This window comes from Centropristis striata, chromosome 21 (assembly GCF_030273125.1).
Source record: "Centropristis striata isolate RG_2023a ecotype Rhode Island chromosome 21, C.striata_1.0, whole genome shotgun sequence".
Taxonomy (NCBI): Eukaryota; Metazoa; Chordata; class Actinopteri; order Perciformes; family Serranidae; genus Centropristis; species Centropristis striata.
This window is the reverse complement of record NC_081537.1, coordinates 25,690,791-25,709,785: the sequence shown is the minus strand read 5'-3', so window position 1 is coordinate 25,709,785 and position 18,995 is coordinate 25,690,791. Positions and strand designations below refer to the sequence as shown.

General features: G+C 39.1%; 2 protein-coding genes across 2 annotated transcripts in view; one reads left to right on the top strand and one right to left on the bottom strand.

The window, feature by feature from the left end:
* The window catches only part of srcin1b (SRC kinase signaling inhibitor 1b), a 172,740-nt gene that overhangs the window by 44,552 nt on the left and 109,193 nt on the right, over positions 1 to 18,995 (bottom strand). Inside the window, 2 exon segments of the mRNA XM_059325391.1 lie at positions 2,689 to 2,818; positions 7,450 to 7,651. Coding sequence (XP_059181374.1) covers positions 2,689 to 2,818; positions 7,450 to 7,651 — 332 coding nt within the window.
* On the top strand, positions 11,795 to 13,897 carry LOC131960147 (E3 ubiquitin-protein ligase TRIM35-like). Its single transcript, XM_059325390.1, has one exon. The coding sequence runs from the start codon at positions 12,415 to 12,417 to the stop codon at positions 13,810 to 13,812; it is 1,398 nt and encodes a 465-aa protein (XP_059181373.1). The 5' UTR covers positions 11,795 to 12,414; the 3' UTR covers positions 13,813 to 13,897.

The following is an 18,995-nucleotide window of genomic DNA, read 5'->3' as shown; positions in this document are numbered from 1 at the left end:
CTGAAGTCAACTTTGATTTTGATGAAATACTATGAAACTCTGATATTGATGACATTTTGAAATTGCTGTTTTTTAATTTTTGTTGTTTTGATGTACTTCCTGGTACCTAATATGATGACCCACAGAAATTAATAAAATAAAATTTAAAAAACACACACAAAAAAATCTAGTGTTGATTTTATTTTTTTGTTTTTATGTGTATGCATGCATATTTTATTTTGTGCAGGCACTACATGTTATTTATTTAATCTTATTTAATTCTAGTTTAATTTATTTTATCTTATTGTATTTTACTGTTGGATTGTTTTACTCCATCCCCTTGTTATTGTGATATCTGTATTGTTGTGCAGCACTTTGGAAACCTTGTGTTTGCTAAAATTGTGTTCTATAAATAAAGTGGATTGGATTGGATTAAATGAGAAGACATAAGATTTCTGCACAATTTTATTGATTTTTAAGCTTTGACTTGAGATTGTATTCAATTTGTGGTCTTCCTTTATCTTTATTGATCTGTTTCTGTTTGTTTCATCCGTTCCTGTTTTTATCCTCCATCTCTTTACAGACTTATTATTTCTGTAAGTGTCACGGGGATTGGTTTGATAAACTCGTGCTGCTGCAGATGTTTAAAACCTCTTGTCTGATCCCTGAGCAGGCACGTGCACACATAGGGCCCTAGGGGTGCTTGAGCCCCTGCCCTTTTTGCCTCGTATTAAAAAGTGCCCTCTGAGTGTTTTTTGTTTTTTTAAATAACATGAATAGATATATATTTTACCGTACCCATTTTCTTGTAATACGGGTTGTTGTGTGTGTTGAGCCTGCAACTTCTCTGTCTGTCTCATCACGCACTCGCCGCCAGAGAGAAAGAGAGACAGAGTGAGAGAGAGACAGAGAGAGAGAGAGAGAGAGACAGAGTGAGAGAGAGAGACAGAGTGAGAGAGAGAGAGACACAGAGTGAGAGAGAGAGAGACAGAGTGAGACAGAGTGAGAGAGAGAGGTAGAGTGAGAGAGAGAGACAGAGTGAGAGAGACAGAGTGAGAGAGAGACAGAGTGAGAGAAAGACAAATTGAGAGAGAGAGAGAGAGAGACAAAGTGAGAGAGACAGAGTGAGAGAGAGAGACAGAGTGAGAGAGAAACAGAGAGAGAGAGAGAGAGAGAGAGACAGAGTGAGAGAGAGAGAGACAGAGTGAGACAGAGTGAGAGAGAGAGAGACAGAGTGAGAGAGAGACAGAGTGAGAGAGAGAGAGAGAGAGAGAGAGAGAGAGACCGCTGACCCCTGGATAACTGAGGAGATGTGACAGTGGAGCATCTTAAACCTGTGAGTTATGCTCTAACTAGTCGCCGTCCAATTATTCGATTAAATATGGGTCATATTTCAGAAAAACGCCCTATTTCAGTCAATGTGTCAGCTTCCATCGGCTGCAGCTCGATTTTTACCGGACGTCGGAGCCCGGCGCAGGAAATCGTGTACAAAATACATTTTCTTTTTTTTTCAAATACATTTTAAAAATAAAATGCACCGTGTTTACAACGGATCATAGTTCCCTCACTACAGGTCTGAGGTTTTAACATCACAGAATAGGCAGATCAACAGGTCTGCACCGAGTTGTTGTCCTACTTTCTTCTGTAGAGGAAGGTCTGTTGGCGAGACTATTTTCCTACGACTCTTCTGGGTTAAAATTAGATGTTTTTGGTTCTGTAGTTCTTAAAACCCCTATAGTGTGGGCTGTTTATCATGCCACAGTTCTGAAACCTGCTATTCTAGTCTAGATATAAAGTTTATTGTGACTTTGCTACCACTGTGTGGGCTAACAAAAAAATAATGATAATAATAATAGCTAATAATAATAATAATAATAATTATATAGCAATTTCAGCATTCTGGGGATATAAACTGTAGGTTATCTGTGTTTGAAATATTATATTATCATTATTATATTACCATCTGTATTTTTGCATTTTACATTAATTTCCATATTGTGTAAAGCAGCTATTCTCAACCTTGGGGTCGGGACCCCAATTGGGGTCGCGAGATGATTTCTGGGGGTCCCCAAATCATTTTGGAAGTCAGCTCTGTCTTCACTGTGTTAAAGTGTTCATGCGTTCATGTGTTTTAGTCTTTTTGGTCACTTGATGTCTTTTTTTGGTCATTGTGGGGTTTTTTTGGTCATTTTGTGTCTTTTTTTTGATCATTTTGTGTCTTTTTTTAGTAATTTTGTGTCCTTTTTTGGTCATTTTGTTTCTTTTTTGGGTCATTTTGTGTCTTTTTGGGTAATTTTGTTTCTTTTTTGGGTCATTTTGTGTCTTTTTTGGTCATTTTGTGTCTTTTTTGGTCAATTTGTGTCTTTTCTGGTCATTTTGTGTCTTTTTTGATCAATTTGTGTCTTTTTTGATCATTTTGTGGTCCATTTGTGTCTTTTTTGGTCATTTTCTTTCCTTTTTTTGGTAATTTTGTTTCTTTTTTTGGGTGATCTGAACTGTGCGTGTGAGATTGTGTTCAGTGAGTTGGGTTCACGGACAACATACATGTTTAATTGGGGGTCGCGACTCAAAAAGGTTGAGAACTACTGGTGTAAAGGACCGGAAAAAAAATTTGGGCCGCACACATGCTGCCCTTTTCTGACTTTGAGGCCCTGTCCCTCTATAATCATGTGCACGTTGTCCCTGAGTGTCCAGACAGAGTGATGGTACCTGAGCATGGCCATGGTGAGCCTCTGGGGGAACATGTGCACGATGAGCGCCCTCAGCGTGTCCAGGCTGGTCAGCTCGTGGGTCAGGTGCACGCGGCGAGTCTCCTCCCCAAGCTGCAGGAACAAGATCCCTGCATTTATGGACGGGGAGTAATGAGGGGGAGCCACGATGGGTGAGGGGGGGTGGAGGGCATGATGGGACAAGGTTCAGATCCTGAACTGCAGTAAAAATACTAAAATACTGCTCTAGAGTCAAAATCATGCAGTATAAGTAGCACTGAAGTAAAAGAGAAAAAGTATCAGCATCGAAATTTATATAAGCAGCATTTCACTGTTTTTAACTACTTAAACCCTCTAGAAAAGACAAGGTCAAATACATTTAGTATGAAATGATAGAACTGGACGTAACCCTCTTATATGTTATATTTGCAAACTTTGTTCACATTTGCAATTTTTAAAATTCTTTAGTGAGCATGATAGTGTTTTGAAAGTAAAAAAAGATTCAAAATCACATTTTATGTTGGACTAAAGGATTGAAAAATGCACAAAATGACCAAAAAGACACAAAAAGACTAAAAAAGACACAAAATGACTAAAACAGAGACACAATATGACCAGAAAAGACACAAAATAACCAAAAAAGACACAAAATGACTTACAAAGACAGGAAAAGACAAAAATGGACAAAATAGCCCAAGACTCCATAGAGTTCATAAACTGTTATAAGGTTTAATTTGTGAACATGCATAATTATTTTAAATGATTCATGTTTTTATGTTCAATCTCGACCTGAAAAGTAACTAAAGCCGTCAGCTAAATGTAGTAAAAAGTTCAATATTTACCTCTAAATGCAGTTAAGTAGAAGTATAAAGTTACATTAAACGGAAATACCAAAGTAATGTACAAGTACTTTAAGTACAGTACTTGAGTAAATGTATGTAGTTACATTTCAGCACTGGTGGAGGGAAGATTTTCACCTCAAAATATTATTTTTTCAATTACAGTGTAAAGAGTCAATGAAAAAAACATTTTATCTGGAACACACAAACCACTGACATAACGGTTAATAACTTTACTATTAACTTCATTATAAGATATTCAATTTGTTAGAAAGATTTTTATTTTATTTTAATGACGTCCCGACAGATATCCAAAGCTTCATTAGAAAAAAACCCCAAAAGAATCTTGAAAAGTAATTTTAAAAGACATTTGTGAAAGCTTTAATGGATAGTGGAAAAAACAGTGACAGTATTTATTATTTTATAGAATCTAAAAAGTGGATTTAGTGTTAAGTTGCTTTCTAAAGATGATATTTTTACCCTCTACAGCCTCAAAGACACCAACAGATTGATCTACATTTTGACTCTCCAGCATTAAAATGATATAATAACGTCTTTGTTGTAACTTTAACTAACAAACTCTATTCCTGAAGGTGAGCATTAGTTCTCCCGTGTGGCTCTGTGAGTCTCACACCTGAACAGATAAAGTCTCCTGACAGGACACGTAATTATCGTCTCATATCAGCTGCAAACTGCTGCAGAGACGAGACCCAAAGAAAGATTCTCACCAAGTGTCAAACAACATGAAAATTAACTCAGTGACGGATGTTATTAAGGTGTTAAATGGTGCTTAAAAAAAAGTTATTTCTAACATTTTGTGTTTCTAACATGATGCATTCAGGTAGAAACTGCCTTAAGAAGTCGCACGTAGCACACATTTGCCATTTCTGCCTACTGTATGTGAATATTTGTGCATACTGAGGTCCCTAAACAGGCTTTGAATGACATAAACTGGGTATCAGTGGAAAGCTGAGACTCTTGTGGGTTCAGTGAGTCCAGTTTTCTTCATCTGGGATGATGTTAGTCATCAGTAGTAGCCAGTTCATTGCAGTGAGGCCATTTCTTGAGTGGACTGGACTTTTATTCACTGGACCTCAGTGTATAAAATGAGCTGCTGTGACCTCGAGGATAATCACAGCCTCATGAAACTTTACAAACACAAACTAGAGACCTAGAGCTGTGATTCCTAACCGGGTGGCCCGACCCCCCCAGGGGGACGCCAAAGATGAAATAAATATAATGGGTTAAATATATACATCTATGCCTATAAATTTGAAAAAAGCCAATCTACAAGCTCACAACACATGGCAAGGCTTCATGCAAGTTTGAATGTCTGCTTTTTTATAATAATAATAATAAACTTTATTTGTATAGCACTTTTCTTAACAAAGTTACAAAGTGCTTTACAGGCAAGAAATAAAAGCATAGTGGAAGACAGAAAAAATTACAATAAAACAACAAAGCAAAGTAAAGTGCAATGCAGACAAGTTGGAATCACAAATGACAAAACAAAGAAAGTGGCACGAGCTGGGGGAGAAAACAACAACCAAGAGATTAAGTAGTTAAAAAGGCTTTGCGATAGAAGAAAGTTTTCAGTAGGGATTTAAAAGAGGCTAGAGATGTAGCCTGTCTGACCTCAAGGGGTAGAGAGTTCCAGAGACGTGGGGCCCTAACAGCAAATTTACTTTTCCAAAGTAATTTAGCATATAAGTGTAAATTTAACCTCTTAAAACTGAAGGTCCACACAAACTTGGTGTCCCGTGAAAGCAGAAACGCTGATTACAAAGATATATGTCACATCCATGTGCGGCGAAAACTTGGCAAGCTATGTAGTCTAGTCATCTAGTGTAATTCTTAGTTGTTGTTGCATATTTTCCTCCTGCAGAATCATCTCGCTCCTCCTCACATGAGAGACGGATCCATTTTAAGATGATTTTGCTTCTTTCTGATCATCAATCAGAGCTGACAGGTCTCTGTCTGTGTTCAGGTCTCTATAGACTCGTCTGACTCTGACTCGACTCAGAGGACTCGAGCAGGTTCGCTACATTAACGAGTAAGTGTTTCTTTGCCGTGTTGCATCAAACATCAGAGGAGATTGATGGTTTACATGTGTGGACACGTCTGGCCTGTGATTGGCTCTCAGCTGTCAACAGACGGGACAGACTCACATTCATCAGGCTGATTGGGGGACAGGAGGGGACGGTACTGGAGCTGAACCCTGAACGAGGACAGACTGACTCATCATGGGACGAGAAACACAGAATGTTTTCAGAGGAATCATTGGAGTCACTGTGAGGAGAAACTGAGGAACATGGAGTCCAACTCAGGTGGCAATCTCCGTGTCTGAGCATGGAGGCCAACCAGGAAGTGCCTTAAGCTGCATTCTACCAAAAATTCCAGCAGGGGGCGCCAAGTGTGGCTGCAAAAACAATCTGCCCATTCATTTCAGTGCAAAATTTGAAAACTTCTCACTTGATTTATTACCTCAGAAAAACACTATGGTCTCAATCGCTAGTAAAAAATCTTCTTCAAGACAATTTGATGTTAATAGTTCTAATAATGGCCCCATTTACAAGAAAATAGAAGATAAAGAATCCTATGATTTGGGGCGTGGCTACAGGTCACTAACAAGGCGAGCCATCATCAGGAGAGAAGCAGAACAATGCGTATCCATGGCAACGTGTCAATAAAGTTATATATAACTTTATATAGATAGAAAAGAGGACGTTTACTGATCGCTTCTCCACAGTCCAGATATGGTCTGCTCCCCGTATCGGAAACAAGATGGCGACGCAAGATGGCGACGAGTATAACACTAAACTCGATGCTTCCAACGGGCCACAAACCAACGGGTGACGTCATGGTGACTACGTCCATTATTTATATACAGTCTGTGGTTTAAACCAGTTGTTACAGTTCTGTTCTGAACAAAAGGGCAGACTGTAGCTTCTCTAGTAAAGCAGAACACTTATATTACAAGTAACATAAACTATACCACTTGTTGCATAAAATAGCCTACATCTCTTTGTGGCCATTTTGCAGTTTGCAAACGAGAGCCGTCACTGTGTGTTTCCGGAAACATTTGAGGTGAGGAATCGGCACCACAGTAACAGAATCTGGATCCGTATTTGATCAGCGCTGCAGTTTGACAGTTTGATCTGAGAGTCGTGAGTCCTGCTGGATGTTCTTGATCCTATCAAACACACTGATTGGCTGCTGAGGCTGCAGGCTGTCTGATATCAGTCTGAATCTGAGAGGCACCAGACTCATCTGCCACAGCAAATACAAGAGAGGATAAAAAAGAAATGAAATCTAATTTCTGCAGTAATGTTGCAATGTTCTACTGAGGCCAGTCTCCAGTGGAATCATAAACCATGCACAGCTTGTATTTGTACAGAATATGAGGAGTTAACCCTATAAAGCCTGAACCATGGAATAATTGCCAGAAAATCCACCCAAAAATTAAAAAATGTATTTGCATATATGAATTCTAATTGCATCATATTTGATACATCAGGTTTTTTGTGCAATTTGTTGCTCACAGTTTGTTTTTCTTGAACTAACAAAAACATATAAAACCTAATATTTTTAACCAATTAAAACTTTGCTTTTAACATTTTCCTCAAACATACAAAATATATTTTTTTCCATACAACACAACATCAAACATCTACTGATATGAAGTATGAATATGTTAATGCAGCAATGATGGATCCACCAGTGAAACCAGCAAATTATTTTTGCTACATCTGGTATTTTTGTGCAATTTGTTGCTCAGTTTGTTTATCTTCAACACATCTGCAAAGTTTTTTTGCCATCTAAAAATACACACCAAAAAAAACAAACTCTGACTTGATTATTTTAACAGTGTGACGATATGATTCATCTGGCTTTAAAAAGAGGTTTCTGGACATGTTTCCTACCTGGCGCCCGCAGCTTGGCCTGGCTGGACGTGCGGGCCAGCGGCAGGCTCTGGCGAAGCCGGTTCATCCGGTTAAAGCCGATGGGGATATCGGGCTCCGACATGGTCTCCAGATTTTCAGCTGAGGCGAAGGAAACCCTGCTGGCCTGGTCAGCGAGAGCCGGCTGTGTCGGGCTGAGTCGAGTCACACGCGGGGTGCGAGTCTGCAACACACGAGATACAGAGGTTTGAATACTTTTGACAATTATTTTTTCACTTTAACCTACTTTATCAAAATATTGAGCCCAAAAATCATGAAATCCGAGTTGAAAAATTATACAATTTACTACAATAAAAACCACAAATATGCTCAATGAAATGTTTTGGAACTTGAAAATGTAAACATACAAAAATAAAATATATAAAAATAAATGTATAAAAAGGTTAACATTTAAATATAATAAAACTATATTTAAAAAATCCCATAAAAACATGTGTATTTATAGGCTTTTTTCTCTTGTTAGCTGCAACTCTTCAAAACAAACTATGTGCGAAATTACACAGAGAGCTACACCAACACTCAAATATTTCTGTACTATCATATCTTTGGTTTTACATGACCTAGGAATGTCAAACAAAAATTGGGAGAAAGTTTCAAGTCTGTTCTTTGGAGTGAAGTTGATAGCAGCGCTCCATGTGACCTAGTTTTTTTGTTAAACGTCACGTAATCTGATCAGGACGGCACGATCATAGACCCAAGAGGGTTAAAAGGAGGGAAATAAAGCAGGTGATGAAGACTTATATCATTACAGTAATCAATGACATGACACCAAAACATGTAGAAGCAGAAGCAACAGAATGGCCTCAGGAAATCAATGCAAGGAAACAAAACAGCAAGTGAAAAAAGCGGCTTTTAGCACCGAGGCACAGACAAATGAGCAGTTTAGCTCAGACAAAGAGCCTTTACATCTTCCTCAACACAAGACGCTGGAGATAAAATTAGAGCTCCAGCAGCCAGGTTCAACAAACCAACAGACAACAGCCCAGAACGTCGACCTGCATTAATAACGACGGACAGAAACTATTGAACAATGCCTCAATTAAATTTTCAAAAGAGGAGAGTGAAGTGTGGAGAGGAGGCTGAGTTCTGTGCAGCCAGCAGTCAAAATGTTTCTGCAGGGAGAAGTGGTTCTGCAGCTGTAAGCCCGAGCAGACAACACAAACGAACACGAGCATTGTAATGCTATGAATGTTAAATCTGTACAAACAAGATTTTGGTATCTGAACGATCTGGTTTCCGTCTGTAGTTTGAGCGTGCTCTGGTCACCTGCAGTCCTGATTCACTTGTTGCATGATTTAAAGATCCAGTTAGCCCGATATCACCAAAATAATTCACTAATGAATATCAGTCTGGAACCTCTGAGTTCATTATTGACTTCCAAGGTGCATGTGACATAGTGAGTCACATGCATGTGAATTTAACATCGGCGAATATTCACCAAGAAAGAAAGAAAGAAAGAAAGAAAGAAAGAAAGAAAGAAAGAAAGAAAGAAAGAAAATAGAAAAGAAACAACCTGGTCTCACAGAAATCCGTGAAATAGCCACGGATTTTCTTAACTCAAAATCCGTGGAATAGCCACGGAATCACTCAAATTTCCGTGAAATTGACACGGATTTCGCTACAATGCAAGTTAATGTCCATTGGAATGTGGCGAGTTAAGAAAATCCGTGTCTATTTCACAGATTTCTGTGAGACCAGGTTGAAAAGAAAATAAGAAATTAAGAAAGAAAGAAAAATATGAAAGAAAAAAAGAAAATAAGAAAGAAAATAAGAAAGAAAAAAAGAAATGAAATAAGAAAAAAATACAAAAATGAGACAATAAGAAAGAAAATAAGAAAGAGAGAATAAGAAAGAAAATAAGAAAGAAAATAAGAAAGAAAAAAAAGAAAAAAGAAAGAAAATAAGAAAGAAAGAAAATAAGAAAAGAAAGAAAGAAAAAATAGGAAAGAAAATAATAATTATATCACATAGACAGTAGTCAGTGTCACATCCTGCACTGACTACTGTCTACCTCAGCAGTCGATGGTCTCTCACGTCCATTCACATATGTGTGACACATGCATACTGATCCTAAATCTTGTCCCGTCACTTAAAGATTTTGCAATCATAAGCATTTATCTGTTCAGAGCGATCACCTTTACTGTTCTCTAATATAAGAGTGAAGTGTGCAGAGCGGAGGCTGAGTCTGTGCAGCCAGCAGTCAAATGTTCCTGCAGGAAGAAGTGATTCTGCAGCTGTAACCCCGAGCAGACAACACCAGCAAACACCAGCATTCTAATGCCAACGAGCACAACAAAGCCTCCACCTGTAATGCAGATTACCCCCGATATTTCACCTGTCCAATCCCGACCGCCAGGGAGCCCAGCTTGTGAAGGACCTCTCATTACAGCACTACCAGGAGCTGCTGCAGCAGGTTGGCTCTTAATGAATCCTCACTGACAGACATTTTCCAGCCCAAAGAATACAGTAATGAGCTCCCACAGTGCCATGTGAAGCCAGCTCCCGCTGCCTTCTGCATCCGTGGTCTTTGCACAAGCGTAGCTGCACGGGCGCCGTTTGAGTTCTTCAGGCTACAAGCTGAGAGCGTGCAGGCGTGGCACTCAGCCATGCGGGTGTGTGCACAAACATGCAGGAAGATGTGCACATGCATGCTCACATTTAATCTGTTGCACTGAATTATGTCGAGACGCTTCTGAATTTGTAGTGTTTTAGAGCCTTTAAAATGCTGAAGTCGTACACAAACAACCACCTACACACACACACACACACACACACACACACACACACACACTCCTCACACTGACAGCAGCCTGACAGATTATGTTGCTGCCTCTCATATGTTTGGAGATTTACGGTCTGGGAGCGAGCCGCACACCTTCTGCCTGCAACCACACAAGAACCGAGCTGCTGAGGAGAAAAGGATGCAGCAAACGGGAATTATAAAGTTTGTGTTTAGTGAAGTGTGAATAAAAAGAGAGCAGAGAGAGAGAGAGAGAGAGAGAGAGAGAGAGAGAGAGAGAGAGAGAGAGAGAGAGAGAGAGAGTGTGCTGGCGCTTATATGCACAGGAGGAATGAAACATGGAGGAAGAAGAGCAGAACAAACCCAGAGATGGATGGAGCGAAACAGTCTAACTCTTTCCTAACTGCTTTCGATTTCCTCTCACATTTGCTGCAGAGGAACTTTTCTTGAGGTGGAAGGAAGGAAGGAAGGAAGGAAAGAAAGAAAATGAGAAAATAAGAAAGAAAATAGGCTAAGAAAGAAAGAAAATAACAAAGAAAAACAGAAAATAAAAAAAGCAAATAAGATAATAAGAAAGAAAGAAAATAAGAAAAGCAAGAAAATAAGAAAGAAAGAAAATAAGAAAAGCAAGAAAATAAGAAAGAAAATAAGAAAGAAAGAAAATAAGAAAAGCAAGAAAATAAGAAAGAAAATAAGAAAGAAAGAAAGAAAGAAAGAAAGAAAGAAAGAAGACTGGAATTTTATTTCCACAGTGACAGTCAATCAGCTGCTCGTCTCTCTGAGCTGGCTCTGATTGGTCCTTACAGGAGACGCTTGATCATAATCACCACAGTCACACTCGTTCTATGACTATTTTAATACATTTTATGGAGCATAAGGTGAATATGGGATGCGTTTTTGTCACTGAAGTGTAAATGAACTTCATTTTCATAATAGAACGCTCTCAGGAGAGAAAACTAGAGACTGTCTGAGAGGTTTGATGACATGAAATCAAATGTGGAAATAAAGAGTCTAAGAAAAGGATTATTAGTAATGTTGAGATTGTAAGAGAAATATAAAGGCACATTATTTCAGCCATTGCTCGGTTATTCAAGATAGTTAGAGGGAAATATACAAGATATTTTCAGATATCATGTCTTTAAGAATGGCTTGTAGCAGGTAGAAGGCTCTTGTGAGGAAATGGTTATTGGAGAGAGCCTTTAAAATGCATTTTAGATGCATTTAGACACACGTTAGTTCCCAAAGACCTCAAAGAACACCATTAAAACATTCATGCTGTCATTTGGTATTGAACACAGCGATTGCATGGCAGCACTTGTGTTGTGTTCCTGCTGAGAAAGCCCCTTATTGTGAATCTAGTGTGTCAGCCATCCATCCTCTGAATGCTCCAGGTCTCTAGTTTGTGGCTGTAAAGTTTCATGAGGCTGTGATTATCCTAGAGGTCACAGCAGCTCCTTTTATACACTGAGCTCAAGTTTCACTCACTAACATCATCACACATGAAGAACATTGGGCTCATTGAATTGAGTCTCAGCCTTCCAGTCAGACCCGATTTATGCAGCTCACAGACTGTTTAGGGACCCCAGGATGCACAAAGATTCACACAAAAGAGGACACAACAACACATTTTACTGCAGGAGAAACACTGCATGGGTTCTGCTCCAAACAGCTTCTGATAAAGTGCATAAAGTGGACATGTCACGACTAAAAACAGCACAAAGATTTAATGAAGTAACATAAGAAACAGAGATGAGAAGCCAGGGACTTGTGGGGGAAACACAGAACTTATTTTCATTCAGACATCTGCAGCTCAGTTATTCACCAGTTTGGAATGAGTCTCAACCTGAAAAACTGCTGTGTTGAAGCTCCGCCCCTCAGCTGAGTCACCTGAGACAAACCAGGAAACAGGATGTTATTCTGACTCACTGAGACGAAGAGACACACACACACACACACACACGTTGAGAGACGGACAATAATATTCAGCTTCAGACTAAAACCTCCACTTTGACTAAAATAGGACGACTTCAGGAGGTTACTGGGAACACTGGAACAGCTCCACTTCACCCAGCTGCTGAATCCACAAACTGAACGACAGTTTTACAGGAAAGTGAAAGTAACTTTGAGAGAACAGGGAGTGGCTGAGCTGTTTGTGTTTTGTGTTTTCAGCTTCACTCAGAGACTAAATGGCTTCCAGATTAGAGGAGGATTTCTGCTGTTCTGTCTGCCACGGCATATTTAAAGATCCTGTCGTCCTGTCATGCAGCCACAGCTTCTGTAAAAACTGTCTGCAGAGCTGGTGGACGGGGAAACCAACCAAAGAGTGTCCGATCTGTAATAGAAGATCTTCAAAGGGTGATCCACCCTGTAACCTGGTGTTAAAGAACCTGTGTGAGAGTTTCATACAGGAGAGAGATCAGAGAGCTTCAGAGGCTCTCTGCAGTCTGCACTCTGAGAAACTCAAACTCTTCTGTCTGGACCATCAGCAGCCAGTGTGTGTTGTCTGCAGTCACTCAGAAGAACACACCAACCACAGATTCAGACCCATCAATGAAGCTGCACAACAACTCAAGAAGGACCTTCAGGAAACTCTGGAACCTTTAAAGAAGAAGTTAAAGAGTTTTGGAAAAGTTAAAGTGAAGTTTGATCAAACAGCAGGACACATTCAGGTCCAGGCCCGACGCACAGAGACGCAGATTAAGGAGCAGTTTAAGAAGCTTCACCAGTTTCTAGAAGAGGAAGAGGAGGCCAGGATGGCTGCACTGAGGGAGGAAGAGGAGCAGAAGAGTCAGAGGATGAAGGAGAAGATGGAGGCTCTGAGCAGAGAGATAGCAGCTCTTTCAGACACAGTCAGAGCCACAGAGGACCAGCTGAGAGCTGAACACGTCTCATTCCTGCTCAACTACAAGGCTGCAGTGGAAAGAGTCCAGCAGCGCCCCCTGCTGGAGGATCCACAGCTGCCCTCAGGAGCTCTGATAGACCAGGCCAAACACCTGGGCAACCTGGCCTTCAACATCTGGAACAAGATGAAGGACACGGTCTCCTACAGTCCTGTCATCCTGGACCCAAACACTGCTGGTCCAGGTCTCATCCTGTCTGCAGATCTGACCAGTCTGAGACGAGGAGAGGAACAGCAGCTTCCTGATAATCCAGAGAGGACTGGTTGCTGGTCTGTTCTGGGCTCTGAGGGCTTTAACTCAGGGACTCACAGCTGGGAGGTCCAGGTTGGAGACAATGCATGGTGGGCACTGGGTGTGTTAGCAGAGTCTGTCCAGAGGCGAGAAGACAGAGGGGCTGGATTATGGAGAATACTGTTCCATGGAGATAAATACTTGTTATGGTCACCATCCGATGGATTCACTGATCTCGTAGTGCAGAAGAAGTCTCAGAGAATCAGAGTGAATCTGGACTGGAACAGAGGAAAGCTGTCGTTCTCTGATGCTGACACTAACACACACATACACACCTTCACACACACTTTCACTGAGAGACTGATTCCATATCTTTGCAATTGGGATGATGACAATCTCCCACTGCAGGTCTTACCAGTGAAGGTCTCTGTGGCTGCAGGACAACAGGAATAGACGATCAGCATCATCCTGAAGTCTTTGAGGAACGTGTGACCATGTTGTCCTCCTGATGTTTGTTTCTCCGTCAGTGTGAGGAAATTATGTGTGTGTGTGTGTGTGTGTGTGTGTGTGTGTGTGTATATATATATATATACATATATGTATATATATATATATATATATATATATATATATATATATATCCATTTGTAGAATAACTAAAGTGTTTTTACTTTAATTTGAGAGTGTTTGACATTTTTTTATGATTTCTTTTAATTCTTTGTACATTCAATTTAAAGTTTTGCTGTAACAAAACCGATATTTTCCTTAATTTCACATTCAGCAATATTATGTGTATGTTTTTTATTTTCATTTTCATTTAACATTCAAGACCATTAAGCAATTGAATCATACTGTTAAAAAAAAGTTTTTAAAATCTGTCCCATTCATTTTTAGGTTTCAACTTCCATGTTCTGATTAATATTTGTAATTAAAGTAATTAACTTCATGAAATTTTCAGTCTTGGGCTTTTATTCTGAAGGGCTCCAGCAGAGAAAATCCTTGCTGTGATCTGGTTTCAGAAACTTTTGACATTTAGTAGATTTGTGTATTTTGTGCGATTGTATGGCAGCACTTGTGTTGTGTTGTTGCTTATTGTGAATCTAGTGTGTCAGCCATCCATCCTCTGAATGCTCCAGGTCTCTAGTTTGTGGTTGTAAAGTTTGATGAGGCTGTGATTATCCTAGAGGTCACAGCAGCTCATTTTATACACTGAGCTCAAGTTTCACTCACTAACATCATCAACATTTGGGCTCATTAAATCCACAAGAGTCTCCGCTTTCCAGTCAGACCCGATTTATGCAGCTCACAGACTGTTTAGGGACCCCAGGATGCACAATGATTCACACACAAGAGGACACAACAACACATTAACTGCAGGAGAAACAATGCATGGGTTCTGCCCCAAACAGCTTCTGATAAAGTGCATAAAGTGGGCATGTCACGTCTAAAAACAGCACAAAGATTTCATAAAGAATCAGATGAAACAGAGAAGAGAAGCCAGGGGTCACAAACAGAGTTTTGTCTGGTTGTTTCTCCTGATTTATGCAGCTCGCAAACTGTTTATGGACCCCAATGTGCAGAAATATTCACATACAAGAGGACAAAATAACAGATTTTACTGCTTTATCTCTGGCCTCACTGCACGAGATTTGCATAAAGTGGGCATGTCTGTAAAGACATCTTGAGGTCAGAGGTCAGGCTGAGAATAGCTAAAATGTAGCCTAACTTCACCTCCTCCCTGACAAGACATCATGACATGTTTGGTACCAATAGAGTCATTAGATCACGGTCTCAGCTTTCCAGTCAGACCCGATTTATGCAGCTCATAGACTGTTTAGGTTCCCCCAGGATGCACAAAGATTCACACACAAGAGGATAGAATAACATTTACTGCAGGAGAAACACTGCATGGGTTCTGTCCCAAACAGCTTCTGATAAAGTGCATAAAATGGGCATGTCACGTCTAAAAACAGCATAAAGATTTAATAAAGTATCAGATGAAGAAGCCAGGGTCCACACACAGATGTATTTCTCTTTGTCTCTCCCGATTTATGCAGCTCACAGACTGTTTAGAAACCCCAGTGTGCACAAATATTCACATACAGTTGGACAAAATAACACATTTTACTGCACTGTTTTTGTACCCAAACTGTTTAGTATTAGCATAAAGTGGGCATGTCTAATAAACTGGAATTATTTTTACCACATTGGTTAAACTGTGTTGTCTATTTAATGCCCCATAGGCTCGACTTTTGTGTTTGCATGCTGCATGTTTCCCATATACTAAAATGGGGCTTTTATTCCACTATATTTACTATTTGAAGCTCATTTTATGGAAATGTTTTTGATTCTGAATGTCATAAAAATATATTTGTTTAAAAGAACATTTTTCATTAAACTGCTGGAGGTATATCATAAAAAGCAGGTCAGGATTAAAAGGATAAAAGTTTTTATAGCAGAGATGATGCTCTCCTCCACTCATCTGTGTTTTATATGAGTGATAAAAAATGATTTGTGATGTAAACACGTAGCATCAAACACAAACTTAAAGTCCTGAAGGAAAATGTGAATACTGAGACACATCAGAGGAGAGAAACTAAATTATAATATCAACATTACTAATGCAGAGAGGAGGGAAATGTATCAGAAGAGATCCAAGAAGAGATTATTATTTCATCTTGTTGATAACAATATCAATCACGAATGTTTCTAAACCTTGAGAAGATATTCTGTGTTAACCCTCTGAACCCCAACGAGAAATACATTTATTTTATAAATCTATCTCTCCTGCAGCTCTATGGAATCAGCATAATCATGGCTAGAAGTGGGAACGACTAAAACATGTCTTTGTACAAAATAACCAAGACCAAAAAAGACACTTAATTATCAACAACAACAAAAAAAACCCACTAAATAACAAAAAATACCATACCAAAAGAAAGAAACAAAAGTATCAAAAAACACACAAAATGACCATAAAAAGGCACAAAATTACAAAAAAACAGTCTCTCCTGTCCTCTCCTCTCCTGTCTGTGTAAACAGAGATAAGAAAAAGAAAAACTTTACCTGAGATACAAACACATTGGTGTCATTTGCTCATCTTTCTAAAAGCTTTTTTACGTGTAAACGTGACACAAATTATATGAAAAAAAAAAACACTAAGGAAGCAGATTTGGGTTTCCTGTGAGCTCCACTGCTACACAAAAACTCATCTGTAAGTTTGAATATCCATACATTCATAATATTCATTTTGACAGAAAAAAATATTTAGTATTTCCCAATACATAGTGTGTCAAATGCAGCGTGCCAAAAACACCAGGATGTCCTACTATAGTGACACTCAGGTTTTAAATCTGACCCACTCAAGGTGCTAGGTCCTTGGACAATTTTATAATTAATAATGAAAATATTTTAAATAATTTTTATGTGTCTTGAATGGAATTGAGGTGCCAGCCTGCATAAAAAAAAGCATCCAAATAGACCTGTTCTATTAAAAAAAATGTTTTTTAAATCTGATGCAATCCACCAACAATTTAGCAATTTATCCAGGTATCAAACCTTACAGGGGTCTGATACCAGAGTCTGACTGTAATATCTGCTGTGTGTTTACAATAAAAGTCCATCAGCACAAAGGTCTCTGAACCAGCTGCTGTAAAATGTGCATAAAGAATCCATTCCTGCTCTGAAATATGAAGCACACAGTCACAGAAATGTCTTTCTATATTTCCTGCACGAGTGAATTTCAGGAGGAGCTGAACGAGTCATGCAGGACTTTTATGCAGCTTGAAATTGAATCGTAATCACTGAATGGAGACAATGAAAAGAGGTAAAATTCACTATAACATTCCACTTCCTGTCTGACTGAATACAACTGTCAAGTTTCCATCAATGAGCTTTTATGAAGAAAATGTTCTCGAGTCTATTTGTTATATTTGTCTCGTTGTTCTGTTGTTCTTTCTGTTTTTCAGCTCAGAGTTAGTTCGTTAGGAGCTTCTCTGGTGTGCTTCATGCTTTTTAAAGTCTCCTCTCCCACTAAACACTGTGACACACACCCAGATGGTGTTATCATCACAATATGATTATTCCATGATGACTTAAAAAGTTAAATACCCTGAAATACGCATTAAAGTCCTTTATTTTCATTTCACCACCGCAAACTATAATTACCAGATTCAATCAGAGAGCAGAAGGTTTTATCTCTCTCTCTCTGTAATTTGATATAATAATGGAAATGAACATCATGAGCTTTTACTCAACTAGTCTCTCTTTTTTTTTTTTGTCCTTGACAATTAACAAACATCTGTCTGCAGACGGAGCAGTGGATTTCATCAGGTCTGAACGAGCTGCTGCAGAACAAATCCTGCAAACATTTAACAGCAGAATAAAACAAGTAGCTCCTGCTTTACTGCGTCAGGTGAGACTCAAACATCTGGCAGAGCTTCACGACTGAGTGGAAGCTTCTTGACACTTTATAGGGATCAAATTAAACTACAAAAAATATCTGCAACAGATTTAATCATCAGTTCATTGTCTACATCATTTATGATGCAGAAATGTTACACAGTCTGTAGTTTTAGATTCAGAACTGTGAGGATTGAGCTGCTTTTCTCAGTTTTTTTACGATTGTAGAATATATTTATTTGGGTTTTGTATGGTGGCCCGGAGAGCTCACAGCAACTGCAACTTAAGAAAACACATGCAAATACACAAAACACAAGCAAACTTAGAAAACATCTTCATCAATTTGACAACACAAGAGCAGCATTTAGAAAAAGAGCTGCAAAGACCACAACACAACAAAAGTGTTTCCAGAGGACACTTAAAAGTGATGCACACATCTGGACACGCTTGATATTATGAAGCTAGCGGGCTAACGCTATATATCACGTTATAACATAAAAATATCATTATCATGAAATAACAACATAATTATCTTGAAATAATGTTATAATATCACCCATAGATATATATATGAAAGGCTAGATGGCTCGAGGCGGAGTCACCAGCATCCACATAAGGCGGCCATCTTAACACAGGCAGCTGGCCCACTCACAACATCAAAGTCTACGGTGCATGTAACATTTAAATAACCATAGATTGCTTAAATTTAAACCGATTTTCGGTTTGGTTTTGGTTTGGTTTGGTTTGGTTTGTGTCACTGAAAAGGAATAAAATCAGGCTCTCAAACTGAAAATCTACACTCTTGAATAAAGATAGGATATTTCTTCCATACAAGTTACAGGCAGTCTGTGGCCGAGAGGTTAGGAATTGGGCTTGTAACTGGAGAGTTGCCAGTTCGAATCCCGGTACTGAGGTCTAGGACTGAAGTGCCCTTGAGCAAGGCACCTAACCCCCCTGCACAGCTCCCCGGGCGCAGTAATGTGCTGCCCACTGCTCCTTGCATGGTGTGTTCACTTGTGTGTAAAAAAGGATGGGTTAAATGCAGAGGCTGAATTTCCCCATTGTGGGATTAATAATCTTCTTCTTACTTTTCTTGTGTTTTGGCTTAAATTATTAAATTAAAGTTCTGGCATCCAATGAATAACAATAATTGCAAAATCAAGTGTTATTTCCTGTCAAATATCTCTCTATTCCTCTGACCTTATGTAAACCTTATTTAAAGGAAAAGTAGTGCA